Here is a 21,480-nt window from a genome sequence, read left to right on the forward strand (position 1 = left end):
CAGAAGGACTTGAACAGTTTTGGAGAGTGGGCAGAGAAGTGCAGCAAAATGTGGAGTCATGCATTTTAGTAGTAGGAATAAAGGTGTAGTCTATTTTCTAAATGAGAAAATCCAGAGCAAAGGGAGTCCTGGTGCAGGATTCCCAAAAGTTAATTTGCAAGTCGAATCGGTAGTAAGGAAGGCAAACACAATGCTATCATTTATTTCAAGAGGGCTAGAATACAAAAACAAGGATGTGATGTTGAGACTGTATAATGCGCTGGTCAGGCTGCATTTGGAGTATTGTGAGCAATTTTAGGCACCATATCTGAGGATGTGCTGGCTCTGGAGGGTCCATAGGTTTACCAGATGATCCCAGGAATGAGTGGGCTGGCATGTTGAGCGTTTGGCAGCACTGGGCCTGTATTCGCTGGGAGTTTAGAAGGATGAGGAGGGACCTCATTGAAACACCGAATACTGAAAGGCTTGGATAGTGGATGTGGAGAGGATGTTGCCACGAGTGGGAGAGTCTAGATCTTGAGGTCATAGCCTCAGAATTAGAGGATGTTTCTTTAGTCAGAAGGTGGTGAATCTGTGAAAATCTTTGCCACAGAAGATTGTGGAGACCAAATCAATGGGTATTTTTAAGGCAGAGATCGATTCTTGATTGGTACGGATGTCAGGGGTTAGAGAGAGAGATAGATCAGCCATGATTGAATGGCGGTGTAGACTTGATGGGCCGAATGCCCTAATTCTGCTCCGATCACTTATGACTTTTATGCAGTTGGGAAATCGTGTTGCAGTTGTATAAGATGTTGGTGAGACCGCATTTAGAATATTGTATTCAGTTCTGGGCATCATGTTATAGGAAAGGTATTTTCAAGCTTGAAAGGGTTCAGAAAACATTTACAAGGTGGTTGCCAGGACTAGAGGGAGAGGTTGAGTAGGCTGGGTCTCTATTCCATGGAGTGCAAGATCTTATAGAGGAATAGATCAGGTAGATGCACAATCTTTTGCCCAGAGTAGGGGAATTGCAGACCAGTTCAAGGGGAAAGATTTAATAGGGATAACTTTATCACACAAAGGGTGATGGGTGAATGGAACAAGCTGCCAGAGGAGGTAGTTGAGGCTAGGACTATCCCATCGTTTAAGAAACAGACAGGTACGGAGGGATGTGGACTAAGCGCAGCTGGGCCAGTTGGGCTGAAGGGCCTGTTTCCACACTGTCACAAAATACAGGCTGGTTCAGTATCCAAAATTGAAGTTTTGGGTTGGAAGACAATGGTAAAATGTTTAGATACAAGGAACTGCAGATGCTATTTTACAAAAAGGCACATGTTAGCAGTAAAATATTTAAATTGTGTGGGTTGAGCAGTATGGTGATGAGGCAGAACCAATTATTGCCAGCATATGTAGAGCATGTCCACCGCTAATGGTGTGGTAGTCACTAATGCCACCAGTAGAGTGGGAAGAGAACACATTAGTTTATGGAAAAAAGCTGCAGTGTCAACTGAAATTACTAAAGGTAGACAAATGCTGGAGTAACTCAGTGGGCCAGGCAGCATGCAGGAGAGAAGGAATGGGTGATGTTTTGGGTTGAAATGTCACCCATTCCTTCTCTCCAGAGATGCTGCCTGACCCGCTGAATTATTCCAGCATTTGCCTACCTTGGGATTTATACCAGCATCTGCTGTTTTTTTCCTAATGAAATTAAAGGCACCGGTGAGGACCTGTGTGAATGAGGCCTATGACTCGTATTGTGGAATTTGCCCCAAATATACAGGATTATAGAGATTGAATATTTAATTGTATGATTTAATTCTGCAGGTTCATGAGAAAGATGTTATTGGAATTGCTCATCATCCTCACCAAAATCTGATTGGAACCTACAGTGAAGATGGTCTCCTTAAACTGTGGAAGCCTTAAGTGCCTTTTGTACATGTAGCTCTAATTGTGATCATTTGATACCCACTTCAAGCCACCATTTTAGTTTCAGAAAGCTTGCCACGTTCCCCCGTAAACCAGACTGTTAAAGTTACATGTATTGTTTTTATAGTGCTATTGAGTTCTGCTGAACTAAGTTAATAAAATGCCATTTTTGGCACTGACTAAGTTGTATTGTAATTTGTTACAATTGAAAAGTATAATTGTTAGTAAGTTAAAAGGCAATTTTCATTTCAATGAGGCATGGTTTTAAATCCAAGCTCTTAATTCTTCTAAAATAGTCTTTTTGCTCAAGGGCTATTACTTTTGATACAAGGGTATGCGTATTTTTTTTTAATTCAGTAAGCAATTTTCCATAGGGTGGAGCTAGAAGCCTTTCAAAAAGCAGCTAAGGATACCAGGCAGTAGTTATCTACTATCCAATAGTGTACTCTCCGTGAAATATGAAACAGTAGAAAGTGTGTAACATTGGTATTGCATTCAAAATCAGGCTAAGCAAAATTAATCTTCAAAGACAGTACCTTTAATTAAATAAAGTTTGTAGAATACACCAAACATTCAAGAATACAAGGATTATCTTCCAATTACAAACAGGACAACCATGATGTTAAGCACGTACAAATGATTACCAAGGCTCCAGTCTTCATACTTGAAATCTTCCACAAACAACTTGAAGTCACAAAGGTGGTCTATTTTTATGAGGTCTGACATTGAACCCCACTCCTGGGATGGTCATCCTCCTCATCGTGATAGGCCTCTCCATTATAGCGGTGTCTTGACTGCTGCGGATCAAAATCTACCAGATCTACTTGTTCCATGTCATCAGTGATATCAACCTCATGTCGAGGAGGCAGCAGTTTTTCTAACAGGCCTAATTTATCCATGTGGATAGAGCCATTTGAAGGAAAATTCACCTGAAGGAAAGGGATCCATTTTAGAACCACAACAGTTAAAATTGTAAAAATGTAGATAATTAACTGACTCAGATACAAGCACCCTCTTGACAAATCTATTTCAAATTTAAATAAGTCTCTTGTGGACTGAGAGCCAACACATGCTTAATAATTTAAAACTTAGAAAGCATCTTTTCCCTACTGCAGTCCAGATCAACAACTTTAAAGGCAGATGAAATTACACAAAGAATCGTCAATTGTTCCAGTTCATTCTTATGTCCTCAGATCATTATCTCTTATTTTTCACCAGTATGTGAATACAAATAAATATTGCTCCAATACTTTGTTCCATATACAAATTGTTGCAAATTAATAAATTACAATACATCTTAACAGTGAAATGAATCAAGAGTGCTTCAGGTGCAGTTACAATTTAGAGAAATATTGATAGCAAAGCTATTCACAACACCTGCACACCAGTGAAAATTATCCATTCATAGAGGGATAAAGCACCAAGATGTGATCTTCAAAATATTGACCACTGCCCAGCAGTGACATTCCAGATGCCTGGGAATCTACCCAACAAAACAATGTAGCGCTAGAGAGGGGAAGGATTTAATAGGAAACTGGGGAGCAACACTTTTTGCAGAGGGGAGTATGCACATGGAACAAGCTGCCAGGGGAACTAGTTGAGGCAAGTACAATGATGTGTGGACGGGAAAGGATCAAAGGAAAGGGATCAATATGGGCCAAATAGGGCTCTTAGACAGGAAAATTAGTTAGCATGAACAAATTGGGCCAAAGGGTCCATTTCTGCACTGTATGACTAATTACATACCTTAAACTGGATGATTAGACGACCCTTTTCATATGGTCTACGATAAATAGGAAATCCCTCATTCAGCACACATTTGATATCTCCGTGTTTAACAATGTGACCTGCAAACAAAAAAATTAACAGTACCACTTAGAATTCACATTACAATTTTTGGGATGCTTTGCAAATAATACACCTCATTGCACAACATACCCCCTTTCTCTATCAAGATTAGACAATGTTAAAGCCACCTTCAGATTCTAAAAAAGAGGTGCCAAACACATCAAATCATCCTTAAATGGAAAAATCGCTTATTATACTTACCAGGATGTGATGTGATGATTATAACTCTTTTATCCAAAGTTGTGATCGGACGGTGAAAGCCACAAAGAGCCTCCACCAGTTCCAGTTCCATATGCATGACAAGGTCTTCCCCTTGCCTAAAATGAAAAAAACATTTGAAAAGATTTTTTAATAATACTTTAATTCAGTTCACAAAATCAACAGCTGTTATTACTTTAAAAGTTACCTGGTAAAAACACTGTGGTCTTTTTGGTCAAGGACAATGATGATATCTCCAGGTTCTAACCCAGGTTCCTGGTCACCTTCACCGTGGAATGTTAGTTTCTGCCCATCCTTCATACCTTTCAACCCAAAGGCAAGGTAACAAATAAAAAATATAAACTGCAAAGCAAAATCTCGTGATAACAACTAGCACAGAAATAGTTAAAGGATCCCAAGTAGTTGAGAGTGAAGCAAATTAATTGCATCTGAATACAAGTAATAGTAAGTAATTTGTTCTCTTGCACCTGCTCTCCAATTCAAAAAGATCATGAGTCATCCTGAGCTACAATGCCATTTTGGCGTACTAATGCCATGATTTGTCTAATATTCAAATCTACTGCTCCGTCCTGAATATATGCAGGTGACAGGGTCCTCGTAGCTCTCTTTGGCACAAAATGTTAAAGGCTCACTACTCTGGGTAACAAAATCTCAGTAGTGCGATCTCAACTCAGTCCCAAATGGCCAATCCTATATTCCAAAACTGATTCAAGAAACTTAGAACTGGGAGAGTATGTTTGCTTTTCCTCATTATGACATGCAAGAATGTGTCTTCCCTTTTGGCCTCCTCTGCGTTCCTCCCACTGAGATCACCATTGTGCATGTAAGCACTGAAGCAAAGACCTAATCTGGTTAATCTTCATCCCTTTTACAGGACAATCCCTCATGGCAGGTTAATGATCGCTGTTCAGACTTTTATTAAATGAGCACTCTCTAAGAGGCTTAGACAATTTAATATGGGAACCTCAAACAGGTACAGATTAACAGACTTTTAAAACCATCCCAAATATATTGGCAGTGTTGATAACATGGTTACCAAGGCTCGGAATGCTTTTTTGGGGTAATGGATAGCAGTCTGAAATTATGTTGTTATCCACGTGTAATGTTTTCCAAGTGGCTGCAGGTCAGATTGGGAATGGAAAACAAGTAATACCAAGGGCAAGATTTTGTCAGGCTGTGGCTGGACTTTGATTTTATACCCAAGCAAACCTTAACATGTACGTGTCCCCTGATACGGACAATCATCTAGCAATGCCTGTAATTGGTTAACACAATATGTAACTGCCCCATGCCGACACAAACACTGGTCCCAGAACAAATTGGTTTTAGTCCAATATTTCATAAAGGCATTTTAAGACTCCCCCAATTGTTCATCTTGTATAACAATGTGAGACACTGAAATTGCACACTCTGCACCTTGCTAAAGAAAACAGTATACCCAGTTGCAAAGCCTAGGATTTAGACCATTTAAATAATGGATATCTACAATCAGTATATTATGATTCATACCATTGCAGTTTCAGATGTGCCAAAGGAAATAATCAAACATTGCTTGCATTACAGTGAAAAAAAAATCATATCTTTGGTACATTACATTGTTCAAACTCAAAATAATCTTAAAGTAATTTTGCCAAGCATCATGTATGGGGAAACAGCCTCTTCCCAGAACTACTGAAATTGGCATTCTAAACAGGTTTAGCATGAAGGACCAGTGTACAAAAACCCTAGTGTTAAAATGTCTGCAGAAAACCTGCAGGGAGCAAGTTCCTTCATCAAGTCAGAGAAGCAGAAAATAAACCAATTGATTCTTTTATCGTCCTTTTTGTTTTATAGTTACCAATATCATACCTTTGTCAATATGAACTTCCAGAATCTTCTTTTCTACGACAATTTTTCTTCCACTGCAGGTTTTGCATCTATCCTTGGGGCTGATGCGTTCTCCTTGGCCATGACATTCTTGGCACACAGACTGAATTTGTTGAACCATGCCCGGTCCAATTTGGTGGATTCGTACTTGCATACCCGATCCACGACAGATAGGACAGCATTCCACTGATCCTTTCTTGCCACCACGGCCTGAAACAGGAAATTACATTAATTGTCAAATGATACAAGGAACCCGTTACACATCAATAGTTAAGAGTTCAAAAATATCCCTCAATTCCTATCACAATCACAAGATACGATTTTTAGATACAATATTCTGCAAGTTGTACACCTACCTGTATCAACAGCAGCACAGTGAGCATCGTGTGGATCCAAAGTCAACTCTGCTTTATTACAATAGCTAGGTACATTACGCCATAACTAGAGATGAGGTGGGAGGAAAACTGGGGGTCCAGGCATTAATACAAGGAACCCGTTACAGGCACCGAATTTCAGGCATTTCTTCCATGGAGCAAGCATCAATTGTGATGCGCTCAGGGAGAAAAGTATTGTGAAAACTGAAAGAGCATTGAGATTACTGCCATTGAAAGCTCAACTGGACAGGTGCATTGGGCTCACCGTTGAAATCTTTTACGAATGGATTTGGAAGAGCTGCAAGAACTCTGCTAGAATTACAATAGGCACTGTAACATTTAAGAATGACCCTGAGAAATCATGTGTGGGGTATTTACATCTTCTGTTCTAAATCAAAAGATATTTTAGAGATGTTATGCTGCCGTGTTGGGAAAACACATTTAAAGACTTAAATTTATGTAACACCGTGACCATAGAACATTACGCAGCATTTTACAGAAAACCGAATTCAAACTATGATCACCTATCATTCAATAGATTGTCAAATTTCTAAATAATAAAGCTTCCTATTGAGTACAATAGCACTGTCTTTTTTTCTACCCAGCTCAAATTTAGTATCGGAATGTGTGAAAATCATTCCATGTTCTTTTACTTTAATCTTTTACCCAAAAGAAGGATGGATGCTGGAGTCTGCAAAGGTATGGACTGGTGAAGAAAATTAGCTGCAGGAAAAAGGATTTTGATTGTATCTGGTTAAGTTCAGTAGGGCCAATGGCAGGTTACTGGTATGGCCATCATAATTACAGCTATTCACCATATTTAATCACCAAATGTTCAAAGGTTTGTAATGTTGTAGCAATGCACGGTTAAACAAAACTGTGCTGATATGACATTGTGATGGCCTGGTGTTTTGGCATTTGAAATGCTAATAATGTTGGAATGGGACAATAGGATATATTAAAAATGACCAAAATACACGTAGCTGGGAATAGTCAACCATCTCACTGTTAAACGATGTCATATTCTAAGGTATGCAAGAATTAAAAATAGATTAATAATCTCTAAATAGACAGGAGGGTACAGTGACGCAGATGGTGGAGCTGCAGCCTCACAATGCCAGATACCCAGGTTCAATCCCGGCCTCAGAGGCTGTCTATGTGAAGTTTACACATTCTCCCAGTGACCTACGTGGGGGTTCCACCAGGTCCTCCAGTTTCCTCCCACATCCCAAAAGTGTGCAAGTTTGTAGGCTAAAAGGCCTCCGTAAATAGCCCCTAGTGTGTAGGGGATGGATGAGAAATTGGAATAACATCAAACTAGTGTGAAAAGGTGATCGACAGTCAGCATTTCGGTGGGCAGTAAGGCCCGTTTCCATGCTGTGTCTCAATCAAATTTCCTTCAGGCCAGTGTGGACAAGTTTACAGACTCCACTGTTTCATGGAGAGCTAAGAACAGGTTTTCATACTCTAGTCTATGGGGTAGGGGATGCACAGGAATTTCAGAAAGCAAATGGCACTAAATTACCCCCAATGTATAGGTGAGTTGTCGAATTTGGGGCAAGGGAGTGGGTTGATGGCAATATGGGATGAATAAAATAGGATTAATGTAGCTATTTGATTGACTGTTAGTGCTGACTCAGTGACTGACACAATATTCTATTATAGTAACCATTTTGGCATAATCCATACCTTCACATTTCTCACATATTACATTCTTCTGTAATGCTAATTTCCGAGTGGCTCCAATGTACATATCCTCCAATGACACAGAGAGCTGATGGACCACATTTTTCCCTACAGTGAAAAGGAATGTGTCAATTATTTGTGAACTTAAACGAAGGCATAAAAATCCAATTCACATAAGATAGCATGAAAATTATGATTCAATATTGCACAAGGATTAGACATGTTTTTACTCCAGCTCCCCATTTGAGATTGATTCAAAAACCAGTCACTTAAATTTTTCCTACATCAGCAATGAGAGTTTGGAGTTCTCAAAGCACTTTCTGCTCTCCAAAATATATATAATGTTTTCTCAGTCCAAGTCTGATATTACATTAGGGTTTGGATGACCTTTTGTACATAGTGGCAATGCAGTCAAGTCATACACATGGAAACAGGCCCTTCAGCCCAACTCGTCCATGCCGACCAAGATGACTCATCTCAGCTAGTCCCATTGCCCACATTGGGCCCATATTCCTTTACCATCTACCTGCCCCAAATGCCTCCTCTAGCAACTTGTTCCATGCACACAGCAACGTGGCAGAAAAAAGTTGTCCCTCTCAATCCCATTAAGTCCACTCTCACCTTAAATCTAAGTGCTCTGTTCTTCACTATCACCCTATCTATCTATCCTCCTCATGATTTTATATACCTATGTAAGATCATCCCTCAGTCTCCTGCATTCCAAGAAATAAAGTCCTAGTTTCCTCAAACGTTATTAATCCTGGGACCCGTGTCTTTTAAAAATATTTCTAATTTAGCCATTATCTGCATCCCATGTTAAAAGCGTCACTATTTTCAACTCCTGTTCAACATTACTAGCCTAATCTTTCAAAATTTATTGTAAGTACCAATCTACGTACACTGGAGAACATTCCATGGGATTCACCAAAAAGCCGTAGATGCTTGTCTGCCCTTCATATCCAGGTGTTCCCATTGTTTGTTTCCAAAGAACCATTTTCAAATGTCGAGTAAAGTTCCACTCTCGACAGCTGAACTCTAGTGCCAAAAGCCTTTTAAAATTTGTACAAATGGAAATTCAAATACGCAAGAAGAGCAAAAAATTGCAAAGAATTGTACCAAATAAAGTAGCATCTCACTCAAGCGGTGTAATACTTCTAATCACATTTATTCTCAACATTGTTTGTTGTGGAAGTGGCACTTTATGCTACACCACCAACCGCTTAAAACTATGCCAATTGCAGATAGAGGCAGATTTTCAAAATGTTCAACAAATTATAGGTATGATTACTAAGGTGATTAGATTCTGTGTGCAACTGGTTATAAGTGGGCTATTGTCAAAAAACATGTATACTAGAAATATACCGTAGTTTAATTATCCACTGCATACAATGCAAATTCTGTTAATGCACATGCTGTCTCTGCTACTTGCAACAGATGTTAAGTGCAACTTCACAAGATACTTCTCATTACAGCCATGTACTCTGAAACATTATGTTCATAATGCAGAAGAATATCTACCTCTCCTTTCTCTGTGCATTCTGCCCCCTCCACCAAAGAACATGTCAAAGATGTCCATAGGCGAGCCAAATCCACCACCACCACCGCTACCACCTTCTTTGATAGCTTGTTCACCGCCTCGGTCATAGAGTTCACGTTTCTTGGAATCAGACAGTACTTCATAAGCTTGAGAAATCTGTTTGAACTGTGATGTGGAGATACAAGTTAGCTCGCAGTACCAATTTACTGCAAAAATATTTAGCGTTAAAAACTGCCTGAAGTAAAACAGCCAATTTATACAATTCACTGAGTGTTTTTCATAATCTTACCATGTAGTTAGACAAGTATAAAAACTCAGCAACACATCTTTATTTTAAGAAATGTTGTTAAGATTAAAGGCTCAGCTTTATATGTTCGAAACAAAATTGCTGTGAATTCTAACTGTCATGCTTTGCTAGCAGAGAATTGTGTAGTTTGCAACAATCAAACCACAGCTCATGTGCTGCATGATGAAGTGGTGTGTGCTAGCATGTTCCTGGAGCAGAGGGGCAGGAATGAGCAGGAAACAATATATTTTAGCAAGCTGAAATACACACAGGTGCCAAATATCTGAAAGAAAAATCAAAAGATTCTGAAATATTCAGCACAAGGCAACATCTTGGAGTAAGGGGATCTGTTCATTGACCTTTCACAAGATAACAAAAAGGCATCAAGCTGAAACATTAACAGTTTCTGTATCCATTTTGCAGAATAGTTACAGCATTTTGTTTTAAAATATTTATGTTTCCAGTTCTTTGGGCAATTAACAGTCATACTGCAGGCATGTCTTGCAATATGGTGACCTAAATCAATAATGGCTTGACATTGCAGTGAAAAATAATGTTCCCGCTGCTAGAGTGGCCAGAGTTTGACAACTTTGAGCATAAGCATGCGCAGCTTGCCAGGAATACAATTCCGAATTATGTCACAACGTTAGCAATCTCTAGCCTTGGATTTTGAAAAATTAGAACAAATAATATCTTAATGTCTTTACAAACTACTTTTGTTGAAATAACATGAAAATATATACTGAGGAATTTCAGATTTTTTAAATAGAATGCAGAGTCAGAATTATCATTCAACGAAAAAAGAAAAACAATGCTGGAAGAACTGAGCAGACCAAGGAACATTTATGGAGGCAAAAAGTGGTACACCAACGTTTTGATTCAAGATTGGAAGAACACTGTGTATATGGATTACCAGAAATTAGAAAATTCATTGTTCATACTATTGGGTTGTTAGTTATACAACAGAATACAAGATGTTCTTCTTAGCTGAGCAATGGAGCAGGCCAAGGACAGACAGGTCAGCGTGGAGATTAAATAACATGCAACCAGAATCATAAGATGGCCGTTATGGACAGAGAACAAGAAAAAATATTCTGTAGTCTACGCTTGGTTTCACCAACATGGGGGCCACATCGTGAGCACCAAATAAAGGAGATCAGGTTGGAGGTGAGCCTCTGTCTCACTTGGAAGGGCTTTGAGGCAAGAGATAAAGGGACGTTCACATCAATGTATTGGATGTGAAATCATGGTTGCAAGGCAAAGGGGAGAGATAAGCAGACCAGGAAGTCAAAGAGAGGGCAAAGCAGAAGGGAGGAGGGAAGGCACAAAGAGGAAATATGCGACTGGTGATGGGATCATGTTAGAGTTGATGGAAGCTGGTGTTTAGCATGAGGAGGTTGGTGGGTTGGAAGGAGGATCAAGAAACCTCTACTGCCGTTTCATCTTGCAGGGAAAGCAGATATACGGGAAAGGGAAGAAACATATGTATGGTTCCATTAACTGTGGCAGAGGATATGCCATGTTTCTGGAAGGAGGATATTTCAGTAGCCCTAGAGAAGGTTTCATTTTGAGAACATGGGCCAAAAAAATTGAGAAAGGAATCAAATTGTTACTAAAGTTTGGGTGCAAGGAGGTATAGTCAGGGTAGCTGCAGGAGTCAGTAGATTTACAAAAGATGTCAGTGGCTAGTCTTACTCCTAACATGGAGAGATTCCGTAGAGAGTGCAAGAGATACTCCAGGTAAATTTGCAGGTAGGGTGGAAGTTGGTGGTGGAGATGATGAAACTGATGAGTTGTGCAATACTGCAAGCAGCAGCACCAATGTAAGCATCAATGTAGGCGGCGAAGGGATACGGTGCAAAAGTCTGTTTGGGACAAGAACTGTCCCATGCGGCCAATAAAAAGTGGCATTGCTTTGGCCTATGCGAGTGTCCGTGACTATCCCTTTGGATCTGTAGATGGTGAGACGAATCGAAAGAAAAGTTGAGGTTAAGGGAATAAGTTCTGCAAGGGGCTGACAGTGAGCTGGTCTTTGATCAAGAAAGAAATGGAGGGTACAAGAGCTTCCTGATGGGGGCTCGGGTGTACAGAGATGAGCTGGTCGAGAAATTATTGAAATGGAAGGAACAAGAGATGTCCTAGAGTGGGAAGTGTCCGGACATGGGAAGACAAAATGTAGTCTCAACTAGCACATACCAGGCTGCCATTTCCAAAGCTGCTACAGATTTCATAAGATTTGCTTTCCATTATCTACAACCTCAGAGCCTCAATGCTGTGCTGCCACCTCTATATCTCACCCAAGATCCATTATCAGGAAAGCTCTGGAAGGCACACATTATTTCCAACTGCTCTGACCATACTGAGCCCATTCTTCATAATACATTTTCACCTGGTTTTCTCCCCCTCTCAAGTGCCATCTGCCATTCTTGCCCGTATCAGTTTCACCTATCAGCTTCTACCACCTCCCCTCATACTGCTCAATCTTTTGTTCCAACTCATTCATTTATTGCCTTCATGGATGTCCTATAATCCGTTAATTTTTGCAGCGTTTTGTGTTCCAGATTCCAACATCTGCAGTTTCGTGTGGGAAAGAACTGCAGATGCTGGTTTAAATCGAAGGTATACCCAAAATGCTGGAGTAACTAACTCAGCAGGACAGGCAGCATCTCTGGAGAGAAGGAATGGGTGACATTTCGGGTAGTCTGAAGAAGGGTCTCGACCCGAAACATCAGCCATTTCTTCTCTCCAGAGATGCTGCCTGTCCCACTGAGCTACTGCAGCATTTTGTCTACCTTCAATCAGAGGTTTCTTGACGTTTTAACCATTCAACCACGTCACTTGCCCCAAATCTTTGTGTGACCGGACAGTTACTGGAAGGATTCTCTTTGCATTTACATTTAACCTGTCTTTAAAAACACACTCACCTTTTCACCTTCATTTGGATTCTTATCAGGATGGTATTTCAAAGCGAGTTTTCGATAAGCTTTCTTGAGTTCGTCTGCACTTGCATTGGGTTTAACTCCCAAGACATCATAGTATGCAGTTTCCTTCACCATCTTTCACTGTAATATACTGCAAGAAGTTATGAAATTTAAATAACTTATCTGATAAATATACATACAAGTAACACATGCAATGCTGATGCTAACTCCAAATGAGTTTCACGTGGAAGTCACATGACCCTTTACAGCAGGTAGCCGTGCCAATTCATGCTCAACTCTGACATGGCACCCTAAAGACTAAATTCTTGCTCACAAAGTTATACAGAATTTACAAAGTACATGAAATGTACAATCTGTAACAAACTAGAGGGCTGATGGAATCAAGGGATACAGAGAGAAAGCAGGACGGGGTACTGATTCTGGATGATCAGCTATGACCATATTGAATAACTGTGCTGGGGGGGGGGGGTCGAAGGGCCGAATGGCTTACTCCTGCACATATTTTCTATGTTTCTATTAAGGAAATGGATATTGTTTCAGCATAAGTTCAATCTTCATGATTCCAGTAGGTCAATGACTAGAAGAGGGAGAATTTCTCTATTCAGAACATCACCTCAAAGTGCTTGACATCTGATTAAATAGTCTTGCATGGCCTATGTTATCACCGCATCCAGAAGACAAAACATTGACAAAGTAGCCCAGAAAGTGTATTTAAATCTACACAGGAAAAAACATTGATCTGTTGCATGGCAACACACACCATTCCTCTCCTATCACCAATTAACACAGTATTCTCCTAACCACAGATACGAACATGAAATAGAAACAATCAGCCATCCATCTCCTGATCTATCATTCAATAAAATTATGACTGATCAGTTAATTCCTTGAGAGTTGACACAGTTCTCTTTAGAGCATTTCAGAGATGCTACTCTGGGCTTAAAATTTTCAACTCTGAACTAATTGACCATTCCTTATTTTGAAGTTGTGAAACCCCTGTTAGACACTCATCCAGGGAAACATCAACTCTTCATGTACCTTGTCGAGTCCCATAAGAAACACATACATTTCAATGAGAGCACTCGTTCAAAAAGCTACCATAATTGTTCTCCACCATCTAGTTTAAGACTACAGCCCTAGTTATTCAGTTCACCAACACTCAATTTCTAAAGCATACCCCAATAACATAACTCACTCTTTTCTCAATACTGGTAGCAGTGACCCATGAATTGAAACCCAATGTGTTCTTTGTGCCACACATTCATCTCCAGCCTCAATCTGTCCATGGTTCAGATGCCTTCCCAAGGATATATTTCTGTGGTTCTCCTTGCACTCCTTCAGATGAATTGATCCACATTACTGGTTCCTATATGGACTCTGACAATAAAAACTTTGTCCTTCTTCGATCTTCTGTTCCCCAACTACCCTAAACCACAACAAAAATTTCTTCCCCACTGCCAATGAGACATCCTTAACCCAAACACTGGGCAAACTCACCATAAAATCTGTGAGTTGTTATTACCCTTTTGATCCACCTCATCGAACACTTGGGAGAATGGAACAGCTGGTAAAGATATGTTTGCCAAGTCATTTTTTGTTCTTATACAAACGTTAATAACCCTATTTCCACCCTGGTACAATTTTGTTTAACAGCATATATTTACCCATATATAATATCAGCAAAGTTCTATATTTTTAGAATAGAAATAACAAAAGCCCCTTAATTTACTATGAAGTCAGAAATACAATAGATCTAGCCAAAACTTAAAGGAAATGACAGCTGTTATTCCAAGAAATTGCAATGAAGCTTCAAAAGATCATAAGTGATAGGAGCAGAATTGGGCCATTCAAGTCTACTACCCATTCAATCATGGATGATACATAGAAAATAGGTGCAGGAGGCCATTCAAGCCAACACCGCCTTTCAATGTGATCGTGGCTGATCCATGTCTCCCTCCTGACCCCATTCTCCTTTTTTCTCCCCATAACTCCCGACACCCATAACGACAGACACAAAATGCTGGAGTAACTTAGTGAGATAGGCAGTCTCTCTGGAGAGAGGGAACGTGTGACGTTTCAGTTCGAGACCCTTCGATATAGGATATGGCTAATTTCCGATAAAGTCTCTAGACTTGGCCTTCATTGGAAAGAGAACACGGCAGACGCGCCTGCGCCTTTGAAGGAGCCGTTAATTAAATCCATTCATGCCTTTTGCATGGAGGTCTCCTATTCTACAAACCTCTTGCTCTCCCTTCCAGTTAGTTTTAATTTTGAATCCAGGAAATGCAATCGAGACCTCTTTAAATATGTTCTAGCAAGAGGCAGGGCAATATAACTGCCTGTGAACAAATGCTATCTGCCGCACACACACCCACAATCTGCCGCCGCACACACACATACCCACAGCTGCGGACACGATGGAAGGCAGCCTGGGCCGGCACAATGTCCGGGCTGCGTTCTGCAGCGGCCTGCCAATCCGGGCTGGGTTCTGTAGCGGCCGGGATGGGGCCGGCACAATGTCCGGGCTGGGTTCTGCAGCGGCCGGCACAATGTCCGGGCTGGGTTCTGCAGCGGCCGGCACAATGACCGTGCTGGATTCTGCAGCGGCCGGGATGGGGCCGGCACAATGTCCGGGCTGGGTTCTGCAGCGGCCTGCCGATCCGGGCTGGGTTCTGCAGCGGCCGGGATGGGGCCGGCACAATGTCCGGGCTGGGTACTGCAGCGGCCGGCCAATCCGGGCTGGGTTCTGCAGCGGCCGGGATGGGGCCGGCACAATGACCGGGCTGGGTACTGCAGCGGCCGGGTCACGTGGGCCGAGCGCCGGCCGGCCAGCCGGAAGTAGCGCTCCCGGATATGGGGAGGGGGGGGGAGATGTGGACGGAGCTCTGCCTCGTGTGGCGTGGGCCGATGTCCTCGCAGACAGGGCTCCAAGCGTCGCCATTCGTGCTTTTACAAGCGCTTGACGCCGAATATATATTTAAAAACACGCACAAAAACATGAGGGAACAAAGACGTGGAGAGAATAAAGCGGTGGAGCCGGAGCGACCGGCTTTACGGCTGTTCCGGTTGTAATAAAATAAAGCGCTGAGTCTGGCCAAAGCTGCTGCGCCGAGGGACGCCGCCCTCCCCGGTAGTGGACGGAGGCACAGTGGCCGCGAACCGTCCCCTTGCCTTGCCTTGCCTTGCCCGCTTCCCCCCTGCGCTAGGGCGGCCGCAGCCACCGCTTACCCGCAGCTGCTCGCAGGACACCGGGAACCTTCTGGAAATTTCTGCTCTATGCCGGCTCATACGGGGATTTGTGGGCCGGCCGGTGACGTCACGACCAGGAAGTCCAACCGCGGCACTGGCCCACTGCGCGTGCGCGGCCCTGTTCGGAGGGCGGGATAAACGCTGGCCGCTCAATAACATCACCATATACTGCAGTTGCGGGCAATGCCAGAGAAAAGATAGAACATTCTGGAAAATGGGAAGGGCAATGGGTAGTATCTTGCCTCTTCCCTTAGGTTAATTTAGTGCAGATTTATAGAGGGGAGTCAAAGACAACATAATCAAAGACCTGTCCCATCTCGGCCATTCTCCCTGCTTCCATGGAAGGTACAGAAGCTTGAAAGCGCGCACCACCAGTTTCAAGATCAGCTTCTTCCCTCTTATCAGGTTTCCGAATGGCTCTTCCGTAAGCTAGGGTACTGTCCAATCCACTCCTACACCATTGAAGACATTGGACTTTGTCTATGGTACTGAAGTGCTACAATTCTGAGAACTATATTCTGCACTTAGTATCTTCCTCTTTGCCCTATCTATTGTACTTGACTTTGACTTGATTGAATTTAAGTATGGTATATCTGATCTTTTTGGATAGCATGCCCAACAAAGCTTTTCACTGTACCTTGATACATGTGACAATAAATACACCTAAACCTAGTATTCATTCTTGGATTAAAAATGCAGATAGGTTTTTTAAAAATTAAATATCGTAAATTCACAATACTTGTATAGTTCTTGCAATACAGGTCGAGTCTGCATTAAACCATATATATATTGCTCTACATCTTGCATTGAATTTGACACAACCTATATGTGCTTTCATATAAAGATATGATGCCTTGATACTGTCGGATGAAATTTGCTATATCATTATGGACCATCCATAAATCCAGAACTTCCCGGTTCAATACTGTAGTCAGCAAAAGACGAAACTATCAACAGTATTCTGAATCTCAGACTACATTTTTTTTTAAATGGTAAATAACTATTTTCTATGCAAAAGGAAAGTGTTTGCAATTTTATGAGAAATTGACAATGAAACAATCTTAATTTAATATAGGAGTGCTTTATTTAAGCAGAACCATTCAACAATTTTATATTTGTAGGTAGAAGCAAAATGCTGGAGTAATTAAGCGGGACAGGCAGCATCTTTAGAGAAGGAATGGGTGATGTTTCAGGTCAAGACCTTTCTTCAGACTGATGTCAGGGGAGTGGGCGGTACAGAGATAAAATGTAGTTCAAGACACTAAGACTGATAGGGGAACTGGGAAGGGGATGGAGAGAAGGAATGCAAGGATTAATTGAAGTTGGAGGTCAATGTTCATACCGCTGGAGTGCAAGCTACCCAAGCGAAATATGAGGTGATGTTCCTCCAATTTGCACTGGGCCTCACTCTGACAATGTAGGAGGCCCAGGACAGAAAGGTCAGTGTGGGAATGGGAGGGGGAGTTAATGTGTTAAGCAACCGGGAGATCAGGTAGGTTTAGGCGGACTGAGCGGAGGTGTTCAGCGAAATGATCGCCAAGCTTGCGGTTGGTCTCGCCGATATACAGGAGTCAATAGATAATAGACAATAGGAGCAGGAGTACGCCATTCGGCCCTTCGTGCCAGCACCACCATTCAATGTGATCATGGTTGATCATTCTCAATCAGTACTCCGTTTCTGCCTTCTCCCCATACCCCCTGATTCCGCTATCCTTAAGAGCTCTATCTAGCTCTCTCTTGAACGCATTCAGAGAACTGGCCTCCACTACCTTCTGAGGCAGAGAATTCCACAGATTTACAACTCTGACTGAAAAAGTTTTTCCTCATCTCCGTTCTAAATGGCCTACCCCTTATTCTTAAACTGTGGCCCCTGGTTCTTGACTCTCCCAACATTGGGAACATGTTTCCTGCCTCTAACATGTCCAACCACTTAATAATCTTATATGTTTCTATAAGATCCCCTCTCATCCTTCTAAATTCCAGTGTATACAAGCCTAGTCGCTCCAGTCTTTCAACATACGACAGTCCCGCCATTCCGGGAATTAACCTAGTAAACCCACGCTGCACGCCCTCCATAGCAAGAATATCCTTCCTCAAATTTGGAGACCAAAACTGCACACAGTACTCCAGGTGAGGTCTCACTATGGGCCCTGAACAACTGCAGAAGGGCCTCTTTGCTCCTATACTCAACTCCTTTTGTTATGAAGGCCAACATTCCATTGGCTATCTTCACTGCCTGCTGTACCTGCATGCTTCCTTTCAGTGTCTGATGCACCAGGACAGCCAGATCTCGTTGTACACCCCCTTTTCCTAACTTGACACCATTCAGATAATAATCTGCCTTTCTATTCTTACCACCAAAGTGGATAACCTCACACTTATCCACATTAAATTGCATCTGCCATGCATCCGCCCACTCACACAACCTGTGCAAGTCACCCTGCAACCTCATATCATCTTCCTCAGTTCACACTGCCACCCAGCTTTGCATCATCTGCAAATTTGCTAATGTTACTTTTAATCTCTTCATCCAAGTCATTAATGTATATTGTAAATAGCTGCAGTGCCAGCACTGAGCCTTGCGGTACCCCACTAGTCACTGCCTGCCATTCTGAAAGGGACCCATTTATCCCCACTCTTTGCTTTCTGTCTGTCCAATTTTCTATCCGTCAGTACCCTACCCCCAATACCATGTGCTCTAATTTTGCCCACTAATCTCCTAGGAGGGAACTTGTCGAAGGCTTTCTGAAAAGTCGAGGTACACCACATCCACCGGCTCTCCCCTGTCCATTTTCCTAGTTACATCCTCAAAAAATTCCAGAAGATTAGTCAAGCATGATTTCCTCTTCGTAAATCCATGCTGACTCTGAACGATCCTGTTACTGTTACCCAAATGCTCCGCAATTTTGTTTTTTATAATTGAATCCAGCATCTTCCCCACCACTGATATCAGACTAACTGGTCTATAATTTCCTATTTTCTCTCTCACTCCTTTCTTAAAAAGTGGGATAACATTAGCTACCCTCCAATCCACAGGAGCTGATCCTGAATCTATAGAACATTGGAAAATTATCACTAATGCGTCCATGATTTCTAAAGCCACCTCCTTAAGTACCCTGGGATGCAGACCATCAGGCCCTGGGGATTTATCAGCCTTCAGTCCCATCAGTCTACCCACCACCATTTCCTGCCTAATGTGAATTTCCTTCAGTTCCTCCGTCACCCTAGGATCTCTGGCCACTAGAACATTTGGGAGATTGTTTGTATCTTCCTTAGTGAAGACAGATCCAAGGTACCGGTTCAACTCGTCTGCCATTTCCTTGTTCCCCATAATAAATTACCCTGCTTCTGTCTTCAAGGGACCCAAATTTACCTTAACTATTTTTTTCCTCTTCACATACCTAAAGAAGCTTTTACTATCCTCCTTTATATTATTGGCTAGCTTACCTTTGTACTTCATCTTTTCTCCCCGTATTGTCTTTTTAGTTATCTTTGTTGCTCTTTAAAAGAGTCCCAATCCTCTGACTTCCCTCTCTTCTTTGCTATGTTATACTTCTTCTCTTTTATTTTTATGCTGTCCTTGACTTCCCTTGTCAGCCACGGGTGCCTCTTACTCCCCTTAGAATCTTTCTCCTCTTTGGGATGAATTGATCCTGCAACTTCTGCATTATTCCCAGGAATACCTGCCATTGCTGTTCCACCATCTTCCCTGCTAGGATCTCCTTCCAGTCAAATCTGGCCAGCTCCTGCCTCATGCCTCTGTAATTCCCTTTGCTATACTGTAATACTGACACTTCCGATTTTCCCTTCTCCCTCTCAATTTGTAGATTAAAACTTATCATATTATGATCACTGCCTCCTAATGGCTCTTTTACCTTGAGTTCCCTTATCAAATCAGGTTCATTACACAACACTAAATCCAGAATTGCCTTCTCCCTGGTAGGCCCCAGTACAAGCTGTTCTAAGGATCCATCTCGGAGGCACTCAACAAACTCCCTTTCCTGGGGAGCTCACACCTGGAACAGTGGATATAGTAGATGAGGTTGGAGGAGGTGCAAGTGAACCTCTGCCTCATCTGAAAAAACTGTCAGGGTCCTTGGACTGAGCCCAGGGGGGAGGTAAAGGACTGGTGTTGCATCTCCTGTGGTTGCAGGGGAAAGAACCTGGGGAGGGCGTGATTTGGGTGGGAAGGGACGAGTTGACCAGGAGTTGCGGAGGGACAGGCTCTGCGGAAAACAGAAAAGGGTGGAGATGGGAAGATGTGGCTAGTAGTGGGATCCCGTTTGGAGGTGGCAAAAATGTTGGAAGATTCTGTGCAGTATGCGACAGCTGATGGGGTGGAAGGTGAAGACAAGGGGGACTCTGTCTTTGTTACGAATGGGGGGAGCGGGAGCAAGAGCGGAGCTGTGGGATATCAAAGAGACCCTAGTGAGATCCTCATCTATAATGGAAGAGGGGAACCCCCATTATCCTTGGACCATGACCCCACCGATGAGCACCAGACCTAAATCACCAACACTATCACTGATCTCACCAATTCCGGTGCTCTGCCCTCTAATGCCTCCAGCCTTATCGTTCCCCTGCCCCGGACGGCCCGATTTTACCTTCTCCCTAAAATCCAAACTGAACTGTCCTGGCAGACCCATTGTTTCTGCCTGTTCATGTCCCACCAAACTAATTTCCACCTACCCCGACTCCATCCTATCCCCCTGGTCAAATCCCTCCCCACCTATGTCCAAGACACCTCACATGCTCTCCGTCTCCTCAATAACTTCCGGTTTCCAGGCCCCCACTCCCTCATCTTTACCATGGATGTCCAGTCACTCTACACTTCCATCCCCCACAAGGATGGTCTTGAAGCCCTCTGTTTCTTCCTCGACCGTAGAACCAGCCAATCTCCATCTACTAACACTCAACTCTGCCTAACAGAGCTGGTTCTTACCCTTAACAACTTCTCCTTTGACTCCTCCCACTTTCTCCAAACAAGAGGCATAGCTATGGGCACTCGCATGGGCCCTAGCTATGCCTGCCTCTTTGTCGGGTAGATCGAACAATCCCTGTTCCAGACGTACACTGGACCCATCCCCGAACTCTACCTCCGCTACATTGACGACTGCATTGGTGCTATCTCTTGTACCCAAGCAGAACTCACTGACTTCATACATTTCACCACTAATTTCCATCCTGCTCTTAAATATACTTGGACTATCTCCGACACTTCCCTACCGTTTCTGGATCTCACCATCTCCATCACAGGAGACCGACTAGTGACTAACATCTACTACAAACCCACTGACTCCCACCGCTATCTGGACTGCACTTCTTCCCACCCTGTCTCCTGCAAAAAGTCTATCCCCTACTCCCAATTCCTCCGTCTACACCGCATCTGTGCCCAGGATGAGGTGTTTCACACTAGGAGATCAGAGATGTCCTCATTCTTTAGGAAACAGGGCTTCCCCTCGCACTAGGGCCTCCAACTAGGGCCTCCTCTATATCCCGCAGCTCCGCTCCTACTCCCCTCCCCCCCATTCGTAACAAGGACAGAATCCTCCTTGTCCTCACCTT

General features: G+C 42.6%; 2 protein-coding genes across 6 annotated transcripts in view; one reads left to right on the forward strand and one right to left on the reverse strand.

Annotated features, from left to right (window-relative positions):
- smu1a (SMU1 DNA replication regulator and spliceosomal factor a) overlaps positions 1–2,087 on the forward strand; it is a 28,021-nt gene extending 25,934 nt beyond the window's left edge. The window contains exon 12 of the mRNA XM_078395128.1: positions 1,807–2,087. Within this exon, the coding sequence (XP_078251254.1) occupies positions 1,807–1,905 (99 nt within the window). The 3' untranslated portion in view covers positions 1,906–2,087. The remainder of the gene's footprint in view (positions 1–1,806) is intronic.
- A 337-nt stretch (positions 2,088–2,424) lies between these two features.
- LOC144590700 (dnaJ homolog subfamily A member 1-like) lies at positions 2,425–15,991 on the reverse strand. 5 transcript variants are annotated; one of them, XM_078395129.1, is made up of 9 exons: positions 15,895–15,991; positions 12,649–12,796; positions 9,420–9,603; positions 7,905–8,009; positions 5,824–6,051; positions 4,163–4,277; positions 3,958–4,073; positions 3,655–3,755; positions 2,425–2,837 (listed from the first exon to the last, which is right to left on the reverse strand). In XM_078395129.1, the coding sequence occupies exons 2-9, from the start codon at positions 12,778–12,780 to the stop codon at positions 2,619–2,621; spliced, it is 1,200 nt and encodes a 399-aa protein (XP_078251255.1). In that variant the 5' UTR covers positions 12,781–12,796; positions 15,895–15,991; the 3' UTR covers positions 2,425–2,618. The 5 variants fall into 5 exon arrangements, with proteins under 5 accessions (XP_078251255.1, XP_078251275.1, XP_078251268.1 ...); XM_078395149.1 differs by lacking the exon at positions 15,895–15,991 and adding an exon at positions 15,843–15,862; XM_078395142.1 differs by lacking the exon at positions 15,895–15,991 and adding an exon at positions 15,838–15,857.
- Positions 15,992–21,480: the final 5,489 nt, after the last annotated feature.

Source organism: Rhinoraja longicauda, chromosome 3 (genome assembly GCF_053455715.1).
Source record: "Rhinoraja longicauda isolate Sanriku21f chromosome 3, sRhiLon1.1, whole genome shotgun sequence".
Classification (NCBI taxonomy): Eukaryota; Metazoa; Chordata; class Chondrichthyes; order Rajiformes; family Arhynchobatidae; genus Rhinoraja; species Rhinoraja longicauda.